Genomic DNA, 18334 nt, shown 5'->3' with positions numbered 1-18334 from the left:
TAACTTGTCTTCCTCCTCCCTTATGCACTCATAATGCATAGACTTTTCTGTGTCAATATGTATAGAGGAACATTAGTTTAAATGGCCACTTGGTACTCCATTTTATGGCAGTAATTTAATTTAGTCAGTCCTCAGTGAAAACTATTTAAATTGATATGAATTTTTCACAAAAATAACCATTGCTCTGATGAGCGTCTTGATTTATACATCTGTGTGTATTTATCCAGTTACCTTAGGATGTATACTGGGAAGAAGAAATGTTGGTCTAAAGATGTCAAGATTTAGCAGTGACACATTTAAGAGACTTAATCTTCAGTTTTTATTCCCATCAACTATATTCCAGTTATGTGTGTGCATGTCTTTTTTTTTTTTTTTTTTTTTTCCTTGTGGTGCTGGGATTGAACCCAGAGGCATTCTACCTCTGAGCAACATCCCCAACTTTATTTTCTATTTTGAAACAGGGTTTCACTGAGTTGCTGAGGCTGGGAAAGAACCTGCAGTCCTCCTGTCTCGGCCTCCCAGGTACTGGGATTACAAGTCTGCATCATCATGTCTGGCTTCTAATTGCATTTTCATATTCACTCTTCCACACCTTAATCTCTGCTAAGTGTTGCCAGTCTTTCTCGTTTTTGCCTGAGTAATAATTTTTAGAAGTGTACTTACATTTGTTTTAATTTCCATCATGTATTTATTGATCATATTTTACAATGAGTTTTCATATATTTTGCCCATCTTACATCAGCCTTCATCTTTTCCACGTGTCCTTTTACATAATAAAAGTATTAGCTTATTATATGCTACGTTTTGCCTCTGTCGTTTGTCTCCGACATACTGTTTAAGATGAATATATACTTGTGCTCTTCGGCATGCGTGTGAATAGTAACTCTGTTACGTGCTCTGGGTTATTTTTTCTAGTTTTCATTTGTACTCAAGTCCTGCATTTTTATTTCATAAGTGTATCTGTTTAAAAAGTTGAATTTAAAAGTGTTACTTCACTTTTAAACAGGTCAGTGTTGAGGTTTAGTTTTTGTAGTGGTAAGAATCTGGAAGCAAAGACATTCCACATTGATAAAAGTAAATTGATAAAATTGATAAAGTTTCTCTTTTGGGAATATGCCTTTCCTCAGATTGTCACAGCCTTTCTCCTTTGGCTAAGTTGAGGTTTGATATATGTCTTTACTTTTCTTCAGGTTCTTTATATCAGCAGACTGCAAACTTTTTATGAAAGGGGAAAGTGGTTAAATATTTATTCCAACCCTAAAGTGGACCATATAGTAATATGCAGATGAATGGGCCTTGCTCTTTCAAACTTTATTTAATAAAATCTTATATAATAAGTGGGCAGTGGAACTCTGCTTTGTTTGATCTCAGCCTCCTTGAAGCCACAATCCAAGAATGATACCAGAAAGAATACAGAGAGAGGAACCAGGACTGGAAGTAGTAAATTAGTTCATTCTCCCTCCCCTCAACCCCCAAATAATTCTGAGCTACTATCCTGTGGCAAGACCCTGAGGTTAAACTGGTGATTGAGCAGATGAGGTCCCTGCCCTTAAGAAACATGTAGCTCATTGATCCTAACATGAGTTGGAAATGGAATGAGTTTGGTATTGCGTATTTCCTAAAAGATTACAAGAACTGTTAGAAGAGCCCACCTAAAAAATTATTTACTTAAGGTACTTGTATTTCTCTTTAAGTCAGTGGTTCTCAGCTCAGATTCTATATTAGAATAACTTGGAAGATTTTTAAAATTTTCATCCTTACTCCAGACCAATTAAGTCAGAACTTTTGCAGTCTGAAAACAAAGATTCTAGAAAACTTTATTGCACAGCTGAAGTTGTGAACCATGGCTTTCAATGAAATAGTTTTCATGTGTGATAAAAATCTTAAATCCAAAATGGTAGAAAATTTTTATTTAGTTGCATTTTTTTAGACATGAATCAATTTTTATTTTATGTAATATTTTCAGTAAGAAAACACATTTTAATTCCAGGTGTTTGATAAGCTTGTGAATGTATACTATTTTTAATAATGCTCTTTGATTTTCTAATCATATATAGTGTGTGTTAAAGGTCTTTTATTTATACTTTGTTTTATTTAATAATAATTGGTTGTCTCTTTTCTAGGATACTGCTGGTCAAGAGAGGTTTAGAACATTAACTCCCAGCTATTATAGAGGTGCACAGGGTGTTATATTAGGTACGTTTTTACTTTAGTATTGTTTAAAAATGTATTTATTGGAATTTATGATGCTTTTTTTAAGTGTAGGAAGGTCAGTAAAAATTTTTAAATTGTTTTTAGGGCTTTTTTTAAAATATAACTTGAAGTTATATTGACTCCACTTAATGAAAATTAGGCCCTTAGCCTAGTGCTTAAAAAATATACTATTGCTTTTTTGTTTTTTTTTTTTTTTTTGGTTTAAAAGTACATGCTGATGAGGATATAACTGAGAATTTACTCACATATGTTGGTCCCTCTTGGAGCTTTACCAAAAACTGGTCTTCACTCAGCAGTGAATAAATGACAAAGGAAGAATATTTATTGCTTAATAGAATTTTCTTTATCAATTTTATTTATTTAAAGATACTTAACATTGCTGATTCATCAAACAGAACTTGAAAACCAAATGTGTACTCTTAATGTAATTTGTTGAAACATACTGTTCTTAATACTCCTGGGAAACTGTTTAAAAAGAATACTAATTGATTGTAGACGAATTTCTTTTTATATTGTAACTTGATAGTGACTCTTAAAATTTTGTTTCTCTTAATTTTAGAAAACAATGTCAGTTCATAACTCTTTATTGTAATATGAGATGGAAGTGATAACAGGAAGACAGAATCGCATCCACTAACTAGATTGTAATTTTTTCAAGTTGCAAGTTCAGGTCCATATAAGAAATTAAGAGGGTTGAAGATATTTAAATTTATATAAAACATTTTGGTATTTTACCAAGATTTGGCTCTTTGGTGTTTGAAGAAACCTCTTTTATCATATGAATGAAAACAGTTGTTTTTTGACTATAGTTTTCAGTTACAAGTCAAGATATAATTTAATTTCTGTCACATGTTTTAATATGATTAAAGTTTGCTATGTATTTTTTAGCACTAATTTCTTTCATGTGGTTCAATAAGACAGTCACTAATCATCGAAGGCTTAACAAAATTTAGACTTGCCTATCTAGTAATTATAGCTTTTAGCTACATATCAGAAATGTCATTGTTCCTTATCTTTAATATTTATTTAATAAATTTATTTTTATTTTAGTCTATGATGTCACAAGAAGAGACACCTTTGTTAAACTGGATAATTGGCTAAATGAATTGGAAACATATTGTACCAGAAATGACATAGTAAACATGCTAGTTGGAAATAAAATTGATAAGGTAAGAAGGCAGACACTTGGCAATTTAGTTTTATATTTTGGAAACATTTTTTAATCATTGTCTTTATCTTTTAGGAAAATCGTGAAGTCGATAGAAATGAAGGCCTGAAATTTGCACGAAAGCATTCCATGTTATTCATAGGTGAATATGTGAATGAATATCTTTTCATTATTAATGAGTAATTAATTTTTTAGCTAGATTTTTTTTCTTTATAAACCACAAAATGTATTTATTCAGTTCACAATTGCATTGTGCTATGAATTCTAGCTATAGAATGAAATTTTTTCTTTGTGTAAAAATCAACTAGAGTCACTATATGAAGTCATGGAGAACACAGTTGAGTCATTCCTCAGGGCGAGCACAGTCATGCTCTTTGATTTACATGTCAGCTTTGGCTGTTTTTTGTGCTACTGGCAGAATTCAGTAGTTATCACAGAGGCCTTGTGGCCCAGGAAGCCTAAAATCCCTGGACATTTACATAAAATGTTTGCTGACCTCTTGTCTAGAAAAGTAGTCTAGATAATATTAGAATCACCTGTGGAGCTTTTTAAAATTGCAGGTCCTGCCGGGCATGGTGGTGCACGCTTGTAATCCCAGCACTTGGGAGGCTGAAATAGGAAATTGTGCAGGTTCAAAGCCAACCTCAGCTACTTAGTGGAGCTCTCAGCAACTTAGTGAGACCCTGTTTCCAAATAAAAAAATATATAAAATAGGTATGGGAGTGCAGCCCGAAGGTAGAAAGCCCCTGGATTCCATCTCCAGTACATACACACACACAAAAAAAAAAAAAAAGAAAAGAAAAGAAAGAAAGAGAAAGAAAAATAGATTGCAGGTCCTTGTACCTTATCACAGAACTGAAAGGAAATTTATTAAAAGTAATCAAATTATTCTGATGTGAAAACAACTTTAGAAATTATTGATTTGGCTACTCCATGGTGTTAGAAGCTTACTAGGTATTTGCAGATGGAATTGGGAAAACATCATATGGATAGAAAGAGAGTATGGAAAATATATTGTTTGGGATAAGAATTGCGTACTGCTTTACTGCTTACTTGTTAAACCCCTCATTTCCGTGTCTGAGTTTAGTATACCCTGAATATGAGCCTGTGACAGTGAACAAATAAACAAATTCATTGCCTTCATGGAACCTACTTTCTAGTAAGGGAAAGAGATTTAAATAAATACATGGGGCTATGGAGGAAAGAAAAACATTGTAAATGGAGAGAATGACTGGGGTGGGGGCTAAGTAGGGAAAGAGCCATTTGAGCAGAATTCAGTCACGTGAGTGTCCAGAGGGAGATCATTTCAGGCCAAGAAAACAGCAAATATTTCCTGAGAAGGACCAGGAAGAAAACTTGTGCTCTGGGCATAGTGAGTATTGGGGAGGAAGAATGCTGGTGATGGTGGGAGATGAGATTAAAAAGGCCATGTTGGAGCTCATGGAATATGGTAAAGAGATGGATCTTATTTTAAGCAGTGGGATTATGATCTGATCTGATACTCTTAAAAAATCAATTTGTAGCCGAGTATGGTGGCACACACTTGTAATCCCAGTACTTAGGAGTTTGAGACAGGAGGACAGCCTTGGCTACTTATTGAGGCTCTCTGCAACTATTGAGACCCTGCTTCAAAATAAAGAATAAAAAATAGGGCTAGGAGTGTAGCTTGGTGATAGACTGCCTCTGGGTTCAATCCCCAGTACCACCCCCCCCCAAAAAAAAAGTGTAGATATAGGCTGTGAGAATGAGAAGCAAGAAATTGTTCTTGTTTTGTTGTTGTCTGTTTTTGTTTTTGTTTTCTCATTGGCCCAGATGAATGAACTTGGTAGCTTTGGCTGTAGCAGTAGTGGATGGCAGAAAGTTGGCAGTTCTGGGAGATAAATTAAAAGTATATGTGGATAGATTGGGTGCGGAGGATAAGGAAGGAGAAAGAGAACTTGTTTGGGGCATAGGCAAATAGGTGAACTATATTTCCATCAGTTGGGATGATAGAAGATTCAGATAAGAGCTTATCTTTTTTTTTTTTTTTTGGTGGTACTAGGAGTGGGCATTCTACCTTTGAGCTATACTCCCAGCCCTGTTTTATTTTTTATTTTGAAATAGGGTCTTAGTAAGTTGCAGGTGACCTTATTAAGCTGCTGAGGCTGGCCATGAACCTGCAGTCCTCCTGTCTCAGCCTCCTAAGTGTTAGGACTACAAGCCTGCACCACCATGCCCTACTTATAAGAACAGCTTTGAGTTAGAGAAGGGGGAATCGAGAATTTTGCATAAGAAAGACATTTTTCACATAATCATCAGATGTGCTGGTCGTTGGCATTTAGGTTACATTTAAGGTCTTATGATTGCAGCAATAACTTCAGGAATGTGGATGAAAAGTTCTGAAGGGTGAACCCTGGTCTATTTCAACCCTGGACAGAAAGGAGAGGTGTCAGGCTGTGAACGATACACCTGTAAGACAGACGGATTGCCAGGAACGTTCCGTGATCTGGTAGTCAGGTGGACAGAGGAGAGAAAGAGGAAGTGATTAGCAGTTTCAAACGTAAGGTTAAGAGGCTGACTTTGACAACACAAAGGTGCTGGTGATCTTGAAAAGAGCCTAGTTAGGGAGTAGTCCCCTGCTAAAGCGCTGCCTTTTCACAGTTTCAGTGACCATGGTCAACCCGGGTCTGAAAACATTAGGTGGAAGATTTTAGAAATGATTTGTAAGTTAAGCCGGGTGTGGTGGCGCACGCTTGTAATCCCAGCATTCGGGAGGCTGAGACCTGGAGGATCGCGGTTCACGGACAGCCTCAGCTACTTAGTGAGGCCCTCTGCAACTCAGTGAGACCCGGTTTCAAAATAAAGAATAAAAAATAGGGCAGGGGGTGTAGCTTGGAGGTCAAATGCCCCTGGGTTCCACCCCAGACCCGCAAAAAAAAAAGAAAAAAAGAAATGATTTGTAAGTTTTAAATAACCCTGGTTACAGTACATTGTTATTATTACTGATGTCTTTCATCATAGGTATGCACAGATAGGAAAAACCAGTATATAGGGGTATAAGAGGAGATTGCTTGTATGAGTCCATTTGATTTTATGGTTTACATTTATCATGTAATTTGTTTTTTTTTTTTTGTGGTACTGGGGTTCCTGGAAGCCCTTCTACCTCCGGTCTACACTCCCAGACCTATTTTTATATTTTTTATTTGGAAACAGGGTCTCCTAAGGCGGCGCGCGCGGCTGGCTTCGAATCTGCGCGATCCTCCTGTCTGCCTCCCAAGCGCGGGGATTACAAGCGTGCGCCACCACGCCCGGCTATCATGTAATTTTTAAAAACATCCATATATCTAGTATAGGTTGCTACTCCTCTTGTATAAGAGGAGACTGCTGCTGTTTAAGAACGACTGACCTAAGAAAGCAGAAGTAGCTCTAGAGCAATTGTCAGGGAGACTAGAGAATTGGTCTAGAAGGATGTGTGGATTACAGGGCAAGTGTATTTATTTTTAGTAAGATGGAAAATAATTTGACAGACTTTTAGGCTGATTGGTATGTTAGAGAAGAGAAAGTGCAAGGCTAGAGAGTGTTTTTTTTAATAGCAACAAGGAAAGTCCATTCATTTTAACAAGAATGAAGGCAATCATAATGACAGTAGGCAGTTAACTTGGTGAACACATAAGTGGGACGATCAGATAGTCTCTATTACTTGTTATATGTCAGATTGTTTCTGTTTTTTTTCCCCCCAATATAAAACAAGATCATCAGGCTGGGAATATAGTCCAGTGATAGTGTGTGTTAACAAGCACAAGGCCCTGGGTTTGATTCCTAGGACCAAAACCAACCAAACAAACAAAGACTCTGGTCATCAGCTAAGATGGAGGAGTAGTGAGAAGAAAGAGGGCAGTGAAGGTGAGGAAGCAGTGCTGAATAGCTACTTAAATTCATGAGCATAAGTAAAACAGTTAGTGTTCATGGCTGTGCACCGTTTTAGCCAGCCACCTGCAGTAGGCTGGTCACACACACACAATGATCAGGTTAATTATTAAACTTGGGGCATGGGTTTTTTTTTATTTTAAAATAGAAATTATATCTGTTTGGGGGGCTCATTTTAAGAGTTAACTGAAAACCCAAGGAAAATTTTTCACATAGTATTTGAGTAGGGCTTTACAAGTTAAAATTCTATCAAAAAATCTTGGGCTTATATCCCCTATTCTTATAAAGTTTAAATAGCTCAATTTTGTGAGATAATTAATATCTAATGCTAAACCCATGGGGGAAGTTACTGATTGGGCTTTCAATAGGCCAATATTTGTGCCATAGCAGTTTCCCAGGAAAACATGGGAATATTGCCAGAAAAGAATATACTGTGACCATTTTTCTTGAATTTCAGAGGCAAGTGCAAAAACCTGTGATGGTGTCCAGTGTGCCTTTGAGGAACTTGTTGAAAAGATCATTCAGACACCTGGACTGTGGGAGAGTGAGAACCAGAATAAAGTAGTCCAGCTACACATGAAAGCAAACCATGGAGGAGGGGCCTGTGGAGGTTATTGTTCTGTGTTATAAACTCTGGGAAGTCCCATCTCGTGCGTATTTGATCAGATAGTGACATCTTTCTGTATATAAACTCTAACTGCTGCTTTAGGGACCTTGCAGTTTGCACATAATTGTTTTGTATCATGGCAGTAAATACTTGCAAGAAATCTCACTCATGGGCTTTCCCAGGTAAATTGTTATGGTAAGCATGCACAGTTTGCAGTCTACAGTTTATTTTTTAATGTAACATAAAATAGGTGTACTCTTATGAGTCCATTTGATTTTATGGTTTACATTTATCATGTAATTTTTTAAAGCACCCATTTATCTAGTATATGTTGATGTAAGGTCTGCTTTTGGTCTTTTTTGTTTTGCTTAAATATTCCTATCAATTACTGAATTACTTGGTATGTGGAGCTCCTAGAGCCATGGGATGTACACAGGTATCATCAAGCCTGCCCAGTCTCCTTGAAGGATAACAAAGAGCATGATTCCACAGCTTTTCTGGGTTGTTTGAGATTCTTTCCTAGCACTAAGTGCAGAATGCAGCCCAGGTCAGCATAATTAAATCTGTTTGTCCTGATGATGCTTCTAAAAAAGCTTATACTGGTATGCTAAAGAATTTTGGTATTTTTAATTTACTTCATTGATTTAGCTCAGTTTTTTAACTGAAGTTTTAATCCTGTGATATGTACCTTGGGTTCCCTTCATTGGCCCAGTGTTTTTAGTTATGTGGTATTCGGCAGAATGGCAATAAGGTTTTCCCTTATTTAGATTTCAGAAGGACATGAATAATATGTTTGTTGTAACTCCTTTAATATTTTCCACTTTTAAAACCAATATCTTTTCATAAATGTTGGTAGTGTTTGTCCAGGTACCTCAGCTGTAGCTTGTGTACTGTTTATGAATCTGTATCTCATAACTTCCAGAACCTATTTCTGTGCTTTGAGGAGTGGGGAAATAAAACACTAAATGACAGTATGAGAAAGGCATACTGCGTCATGAAATCCTCGATGATTCACTGTAACAAGTAACGTGGTTTATCAAAACCAGCTTGTACAGACTAATAAATATTTCCTCAGTTTTCAGTTTGTTCATCTCTTGCTACTGTATTTTGTATGTTTTTCTCTCTTATGTTATTTAATTTACATTGATCTCTGTTATTTTAAGCCCCAAATAAGTAATTTATCTTTTAAGGTTCATCACTACACTCTCCCTTAGTAAGATTCAGACATTAATTTCTGGATAGTTTAGTCTCTATGTATAATTGCAAATGATAAACATTTTGTGGACTTTTGCAATAGGAGTATTAATAAATTTCTTTTGAGTTCTTTCAGAAACGTGCATCTTCATGTATGAAAATCTCACATTCTACTGGGTATACACTTGTTAGTCTCATTACATGTGATAAAACTTTTATACATTGTGTACATTTTACCAAATGTAGAACATTTACTTCTGTAATGTTTTCATGTTACATTCATCTTCAGATTGTGTATTTATGTAGAGTCAGTCAGTATTGATAAGACTTTTCTCTTTATTACTTTTTGCTCCTTGGCTGATATAATAACCTTGTGCACCAGTTGTCTGTCTTGATTTGGTCAAAGTTTGATACAGGTCACTGGAGTATAACATTTAAAAATTGAATTTGTTTGATAGATTGGTATTGGAACATTTTGCAGTTTTTTAGTAAATATAGCCTGCTTTCCCTAGATGCGTTTGTGCAGGAGTCTTGTGCATGTCCATTGCTCTCATTAGCTGAAGAGTTTTAATATAGTGCTATTCAAATTTTCTTATATTATGTGGCTTTCATTTTACTATTTTTTATTGCAAGTTTAGTGTTTTGCCGTGGGGGTTTTGTAACAGATAGTTGTAACATCTAAAGTCAGACACCCATATAACTGAAGATTTTGTTAATTTTTTTCAGAATTATTTGAAGTAGTCTTAAAGAGCTTTTTGTAGATGTGTAGTATTTTGAGTTCTATGAGTACGAATGAAAGCCTAACTTTTCCGTTTCTAAAAATAATAGTTAACATTTATTGAGAGCCTCCTTGGTGCTAGGTGCCATTCTAAGTGTTTTTTCTACTGTTTTTTCATACAGTAATTTGAAGAGATTGATACTCCTATTGTGCCCATTTTAATGAAGAGAATAATGAAACAGATGCTCTGGGTAACTTCCCAAAGGTCATGTAGCTTTTCAGTGACTGAGTTGGATTCCAGTCAAGGCAGATGTACTCCTGGACCCATGCTCTAACCACTGATTTCTTTATTAGGAATGAAATTACTAGCTTTTTATTTTAATGCAGCCAAGTTATGGGAGTTGTTTTATTTATTATTTGCTTTTGTTACATGTAGTTACATGTAGTTCTTTTTGTTACTTTTTGTAGTAAAAGTATTTGAGATTTATTGGTCATATGGTAAATTCCATTGAAGTAGACTTACCCTGTAAGTCATTTTGACTTAAATGTTTAGCTAGTGAAGTAGGTGGTCTCTCATTCCTCAGTAAGGTACAAAATCAGGGGACTTAGGATAACTTACTTCCTTATTTGTAATTGGACATGAAAAAAGAAATTAAGTCTGGAATCAGTCTTTTGCTTGAAATAAAAGTCTGGGAGGATGTTTTTACTTCAGGTATTTAATTACCGTGTACAAACTCAGACTGTGACATTGCCAGTTAAGTGTAGTGGAATTATGCTCGATTTGGATTCACTGTATTTGCATACTCAGGAGAAATATGCATGATTCTTTACTGTGTGAGATCGGCCCCTGGGTCTTAGGCAATTCTTTCTGCACTAATACCTGTTCTTTGTGAGATCCCATAGATTTACCTCAGATCCATACTATTGGTCAGTAGTTTGAATATATACTTTTGTTCTGTGTATTTTTCTTTAAATAACTGAGGACAGTTCTTTAGGTGCTGTCATTTAGAAGCCGTCTCAAATTCAAATGTCTACTCCATGGGGTCGGCCTCACTAGTAACTCTCTAACTAGTTAGAGAGAGAGAAGAGCATTCAATCAGTTTTCAGAAGGCATTTTTATTGGTTCGACTCCAGCTCTGCCATGAAAAGTCAGTTACAGACTTTATCTTAGGCTTTGCCTAAGGTACTCAAAGAAGAGAATACATAGACATAGATAAGTCAAAATTTGGGGATAAAGAGTATATAATTACTTGGAATTCCCTCAGAAATCTTTTTAAAATAGGAATGTCTATCAGGTTAGAAGATAAGAAAAATGGTCAACTTAAGTTTGGGGCTTTAAATTTTACTACTCTCATTGCTAGCTTATGTCATACTTAGGAATCAGTACCATTTCTGATTGTAGTATAAAGTTTAGTACCTCTTAATTAAACCTATACATGTGTGCACAAATGCACACCCTGCCGATGCTGAGCTCTAGTGTGAGTGCCTGTTCGCACTCTTGTCTCCTTGCCATCTCCCTGGTACACATACAGATTATTTCCCTGCCTGCCTTGCTTTTCTTTTCTTTTCTTTTCTTTTCTTTTCTTTTCTTTTCTTTTCTTTTCTTTCCTCTTTTCTTTTCTTCCTTTCTTTTCCTTTCCTTTCCTATCCTTTCCATTCCACTGATACACAATAAATTATGGCGTTCTGTTTGTGAGGCTTACAGTATATTGGATATTTGTGTTGCTTTACTTTCTTGTTCGTGTGTGTTGTGGTTACCTATTTCCTTCTTTCACCAATACCACACCACTCCGTTTCTTGGATGACTTCTCCCCACATCCCTGAAACAGCCCTGGCCGTGGTTTTGATGGTTGGTTCCATGCTCAGCTGTCTGGTTTGGCCCAGCTACCTCTAGTCAGGGCCTCTTCCCAGACCCGTCTGCTGAGATCACACCGCAGAGATACAAGAAGATCTGTCCTGAGGTTTCCACTGGCACTGAAAAGAAGTCTTGTCGATAGTGTGTTGTGATGAGTAACATTTCTATCTGCAGCTAATTTTTCTAATTTTTCATTACCTGAGGCAGCACCAAGAAAATAAGAGATTACATCTGGAAATCCTTAAATCTGACCTGAAGTGAGATATACCTCTGGACTTTCCACTTATGTGAGCCAATAAATTCCTTTTTGTTTAAGCCAGTTTGACTTTTGATTGTTTCTGACATGTAAATGAATGCTGCGTGAGTATGTGTGTTTGTCGTACTGGTTCAGTGTATTAGTGTTTATATGCAGGTGGATGAAATAAGTAGATCTATCACTTGAGATCTGCTTTTTTATTCAGCTAGACGCACTGCCATCACACTTTAATTAAAAATCTTTTATCTGAAAATTTCTAGTTGGAAAAATAAACCCTTTTAATGCTTCCAAGAAAACATACAAGATGCAGACCATAGTTACTGGAGCAGCCAGTGTTCTTAAGTATGTAATATGCCAGTAAGATTACTTCCATGTATTTCTTTATGGATATACACACAGAAAACTGAGTGAGTTGACCTCACAATTCTATTTTAAGCCCCCTTGATTTATAGGACCTTGTGTTTTCTTGTTTCATTTTGTCACCCGAGCATTCCTTTTTACAAACCCTCTCATCCTCAAGGTGGCAGTGTCTCTCCTGGCCATGTGTACCCTCTGCAAACATTTGCACACGTGTATATGGTATGTATGCGTGTCTGTGTGTATGTATATAGGTCTTATATATAGTTATAATTTTGATTAAAATGTGTTTTTATTTTGTAAAATTTAGATAATCTCTATGTATATTTATCTCTGCCTGTTGTATGTTTTACCTAACTACAGGTTGTGAAAATCCCTGCAAGCCAGCTTATGTTTTTTATACCTTTACTGGTACCTTGTAACCATACATCAGAGCGAGGTTCTTAGTCATTCAGACAAACATGCACACAGGTCGTGGTGTCTTCCCCTTCAGGTCCCATCCCGCTGCCCACCCCTCCCTGTACAGAATAGGGAGATTGATAGTGATACCTTCATACACGGCAACGTTTGAACTGTTTCTCTCATCAGTCCTTCCTTTTCGTCTCTCCACATCCTTTCCCCGTCCCTCTCCACTACGCTAGCGGTCATTCATTTCGTGCATGTAACATTCATTTCAATAATTATGCACTGCTAGTATTCCATGTATTACAGATTAACCATTTCTCTAGTAAGGGGCATTATCTTATTTCCTTTTTTTTGATTTTGCTGCTGTAGATAGCACTGTAGTAAGTATCTTTGTGCATGTATCTTTGTTAGATATCTAAGAGTTGGATTCATGGGTAAAGAAAACATGTAGTTTTGAATTTTGGTACACTTTGCCGATAGTTTTCCAAAAGTCTGTAACAAGTTACACAATTTACATCACTGCAATACATGACCTATCATTTTCTTGGCATTCCCCATCAGCCTCAAGAGGTATTCTCATATTTTAATTTTTGCTACTTTGATATTTTAAAATACAATTTTTGAAGTACAACTGTAACTTTAGTTTGCATTTTTAGAGTACTTTTTCATGTTTGTAATCCAGTTGGAGTTGCCTTTTTTGAAATAATTGCTCATATCTTTTGGCGGCTTTTCTGTTAATTTTTGTGGCTTTATTGTCAGTTATAGGAGCTCTCTGTATAGTACAGATATTAATTCATATGTGTATCTTAAAGCATTTTTAACCTCAGTCTGTTTTTTTACAAGAATGTATTTGTCCCATTTGTTTTACAGTTACATTTATTATTACTTTTTTTATATCTTCTGGGTTCCTCAACTCCTAATTATGCATATGGTCTCCTTAAACTTCACCTGATCGTATGTTTTATTTTTCCGACTCTAGGGGTCTGAAGTTCACTTTCACATATAGCACAAGCTAAGGAGCCATCTCCTCCTCCTCTGGGAAGCCCATTGTCCCAACACAGTGCGCTGTGTGAGCCGTTCTTCCCACTGAGCTGAAATGCTACCTATGTTTAGATGAGATTCGCTCAAGTTCTCTAACTACTTTGGTCTTCCATTCGCTGCCACTGGTTTTTTAATCTCGTGTGTCTTACTTAGTACTTTAAAAAGCATTCTTAGAATGTGTACAGGTTTTGCTGTCAGACTGTCACAGAGTACTGGTAAAGCCCGATCTTGTTAATAGTGGCTTTGTAATATGTTATGGCTTGTAGGACACTTATTTTCCCATTATTCCTTTTTTAACAAATGAATCTTAAAAAATTTCTTTGCTCACCATTTCTAATGATGGGTTTGTAAAAAATGTTTATACATGCACATAATGCCTAGTGTGTTTCCCTCATATGATGGAGGGTTACAATGTACCAATGAAAGTCAGTTAACATGCATTCACATGAAGGAGTTTCTAAAATGTGATGTGGGTACAAGATACATCCCTGATCATCTTCACCCAGTGACTTGTCTTTTGAACTTGTTTGAAATATTGCACATAATTAACTTTTAAAGATTGGTATTTAAATTGGATTTACGTGATATTTTTGCATGAATTGTGAGAAAACTGATAATTTAGTGACAAGACTTGCCATTAGGATACATGGGATTTAAAAATATATATTCAGATTCTGAACTGATTTTCATTAATTTATATTTTTCTTCACTTAGGTCTTGTACCTTCTTTGAAACAGGGTCTTACCAAGTTGCAGAGGGCCTCACTAAGTAGCTGAGGCTGGCCATGAACCTGTGATCCTCCTGTCTCAGCCTCTCAAGTACTGGGGTTACAAGTGGGTGCCACACACCCAGCAGGTCCTGTACCTTTTTTCTTTCTTCCCCCTCTTCCTTCCTTCCTTCCTTCCTTCCTTCCTTCCTTCCTTCCTTCCTTTCTTCCTTTCTTTCCTCTTTTTGCAGTACTGAGGATGGAACCCACGGGCATTCTACCTCTGAGTGACACCCCTAGCCCTATTTTTTATTCTTTATTTGAGGCAGGGTCTCAGTAAGTTGCAGAGACCTCACTAAGTAGCTGAGGCTGTCCGTGAACCCATGATCCTCCTGTCTCAACCTCCCAAATGCTGGGATTACAAGTGTGTGCCACAACACCCGGCTGTATACCTTACAAAAAGTACAAAATTACAACTTGTAGTTTTTAAATGTGTATACATTTACATAAAGGAAATTGTGGGCATTTGTTTTAACTGATACCATTTTGAATCTGTTCTCTGATGAGCATTAAGAGGAATCCTCCCCTGTAACACCTTCCATAAGGCCCAAGTTGCACAGAGGTGACTCGGGTGATGCCCTGGGCCGGCAAGACGACTTACCCTCCCAGTGTCCTCCAGGCCCTTGTCTCCTAGACTTCCATAGGCCAAGTGTTCTATCTTATTCTGATTTTCTTATGTGGCAGAACAAGTCTGAGCCATTGTGTTTCTGTTGTTGCTAACTCCATGTTTAGCTAGACTCATAAAATTGGTAAGATTTCTTTTTCTATGTATTAGAATATGTAATTTAAAAAAAAAAATAGAAGCCAGGCATGGTGGTGCATGCTTGTAATCCCAGGACTTGGGAGGCTGAGACAGGAGAATCTGGGTTCTCAGACAGCCTCAGCTACTTACGCAACCTAGAATAAAAATTTGGGCTGGGGGTGTAGCTCAGAGGTAGAATGGCCCTGGGTTCAATCTCCAGCACAGTAAATAAATAAGTAAATAAGTGGGTTTAAAGAATTTAATACAAGCTTGTGAGGGGTCAGTGTGACAATGGTTAAATGTAGCTTTTTGGAATCGAATTGGGCTCATTTCTCAGCCCCAGGTCTTCGCTGTGGCATGAACTTGGGCCAGCAACTTAATCTTACTTACATTTTGCGCCTCAGTTTCTTCATAGTGAAAACTGGGCGTGATGCTAGCCACGGTAACACCACATCCTTGTGAGTGGGCAACACAACACGGGGGGCGTGAGGACACACTGGTCCAGTAAGGGTTGGCTGCCGCAGGTCTCGGCAGTCGTCTCAGCTTTTCTGTTGCTCTTTGTCAGTTTTTGCCATTATACAGAAAGGATGCTTTGTTTTCATAGTAGGTTGAATTTTCTTTTCTGGTGAACAACAACAACAAAAAAACCCTGGGCACACCTATATTTTTCTGAGCACAGTTTCATCCTGGGTATATCGCTATGTTTCTTGTTTTGTAAGTAACTTGTCATTTTGTCACTTTAGACAAGTCTAGAAAAGGGAACTAGAAATGCATGATAAATGGTTTCTAAGTAGAGAGAGCAGGTAAATGCAGATGAGGTGCCTGTTGGTGCTGTCAGGTCCCTCCATTGTGAAGACCTGGACATTGGCAGTAGGCCTTGTGTGCCTGTCTCAGTGCTCTGAAGTCTACATGTGTGAAAACTCAAAACACTGGGTTTGGCATGTCACATTTTTTTTTTTTTGGGTTGTACTGGGGTTCCTGGAAGCCCTTCTACCTCCAGGCAACACTCCCAGACCTATTTTTATATTTTTTATTTGGAAACAGGGTCTCCTAAACCAGCGCGCGCGGCTGGCTTCGAACCTGCGCCATCCTCCTGTCTCAGCCTCCCAAGCGCGGGGATTACAAGCGTGCACCACCACGCCCAGCTGGCATGTCACATTCTTAAACCATATTTTCTTCACTAGAAATTTTAAGCTAGTTAGATATTCCCATGTAGCACACTCATACCACTTTTTAAGGCTAAACACACAACCAGAGTTTTCTCTAAAATAGCAGTAATAAATCTTATCAAACCAGATAGAGACCATAACCATGTATGATTATACTTAACCTCTTGACAATTCATTAACAGTAAGCATGATGAAATCACTCTTAGAAAATGGATTCAGAATTATTGTACTAATAGAACTATCAACTACAAACCTATTAAGACATAAAATTCAGTTTGCTTTCTTTTTGTGTTTAGGTGTTTTCTCATTATATATGTATAATCAGATATTCAAATTTCCTATGGGAATTTAACAGTTTGCTAGGAAGCCAGTGGTAAACTTTACATGAGATGAGTTGTATGATTTAGATTAGGTTCCATTGTTTATAACAAAATTCAAGAGATGGCTAAACATGTAAGGTTATCTTATATAAGAAAAGTCCAGAAATGATCATGCAAGACTTAATGGTGGCTCCACTAGCCATTTCTGTCCTTAGGCTTCCATCCTCAAGTCTGTCCTGTGGTTTAAAATGTCCAATAGTACTCTATTTACAATATCCATATTTCAGGCAGCAGGAAGGAGGACTGAAGGGCTTCAATTTCCTAGTGGGTTATAGGTCCCTTCAGGGAGACAGAGCTTTTTGTAATACTCCCAATTATTTCACTGGCTGGAATGTAACCATTAAGCCACACCTAACTATAAAGAAAGGTAGAAAATAAAGTCTAGGTTAGGCACATGATGTCTCCAATGGTGCAGAAGTCTTAGGAGGAAAAAAATACAGGATGGTTATTAGGAAAATAATTAATCAACTTTGTTGTGAAAGTAATGTGACCTGATACATCTTTCCAAAAATAGCACTTAACTGATACTTGCGAGCAAGAGTGGAAGTAGGGAAAAGTCTAACGAAGAGGTGCTGGTGCGTTAGACTCCAGGCAGCCGTGGGAGATGGTGAGGAGTTGTCAGAGCCAACATCTACAGCCACGTGCCACATAGTGACCACATATGTGACTGCGGTCCCTAAGATAATATTGCCTCGTGACAGTACTGCCATTTTAGTTTATGTAAGCCCAATCTGTGATGTTTGTAACCTGAAATCGCCTATTGACAGATCTCAGAATGTGTTCCTTTCATTAGGCAGGGTGTGACTGTATTCTGAAAGTTAATATGCTAAGATTTGCTAATAGAAAGATGAGAAGAGAGGAATCAAAAGATGATTCCTGAGTATTTAACATTAGCAACTGGATAGTCGCATTCCACTGTAAGGCGGGAAATAGAAACATATTTAGGGAGGAATATTATTTTGAAGTTACTAAACTTGAGCTGCTTATTGAATATCCAAGTGAAAATTTTAAAAGTTTGGATATAAGTGAAGCTCAGGAGAAAAGTCATATATTTTTTCATATATGTATGTATATGTATATATATACATATGTACATACATATACATATATATGGAAATCATAAGTATATCGATGAAACTTAAAGCCGTAGGCACAAGTGTACTTCATAGATCACCAGAGTTACATCTATAAATGGTAGAAAATAGCTGGGCGCAGTAGTGCACACTTGTAATTCCAGCATTTGGGAGGCTGAGACAGGGATCATGGTTCATGGACAGCCTCAGCTACTTAGGCCCTTTGCAACTCAGTAAAACCCTGTTTCAAAATATAAAGAATAAAAATAGGGCTGGGGTGTAGCTCGGAGGTAGAAAGCCCCTGGGTTCCACCCTCAGTACCACACACACACACACACACACACACACACACACACACGTAGAGAATAAGAAAGTACTAAATCCTATGGTTTATATAATACTTTTTGTTCTCTACCATTTATACATATAACTTATGATTTAGAAAATACTAAATCCTATGATTTAGTACTTTAATTATTTAGA

General features: G+C 37.0%; 1 protein-coding gene across 4 annotated transcripts in view; it reads left to right on the top strand.

Moving 5' to 3' along the window:
- RAB18 (RAB18, member RAS oncogene family) overlaps nucleotides 1-7918 on the top strand; it is a gene marked incomplete at both ends in the record, with an annotated part of 33798 nt that extends 25880 nt beyond the window's left edge. For 2 of the 4 annotated variants that reach the window (XM_080717167.1, XM_080717166.1), the window contains 4 exons: nucleotides 2124-2196; nucleotides 3265-3383; nucleotides 3458-3524; nucleotides 7746-7918. In XM_080717167.1, the coding sequence (XP_080573293.1) occupies nucleotides 2124-2196; nucleotides 3265-3383; nucleotides 3458-3524; nucleotides 7746-7918 (432 nt within the window). The remainder of the gene's footprint in view (nucleotides 1-2123; nucleotides 2197-3264; nucleotides 3384-3457; nucleotides 3525-7745) is intronic. The other 2 variants (XM_080717168.1, XM_080717169.1) reach the window with 2 other exon arrangements.
- Nucleotides 7919-18334: the final 10416 nt, after the last annotated feature.

Source organism: Muscardinus avellanarius (genome assembly GCF_963383645.1).
Source record: "Muscardinus avellanarius genome assembly, chromosome: 20".
Classification (NCBI taxonomy): Eukaryota; Metazoa; Chordata; class Mammalia; order Rodentia; family Gliridae; genus Muscardinus; species Muscardinus avellanarius.
Note: the sequence above shows the minus strand (reverse complement) of the source record. Positions and strands in the feature narration are given on the sequence as shown.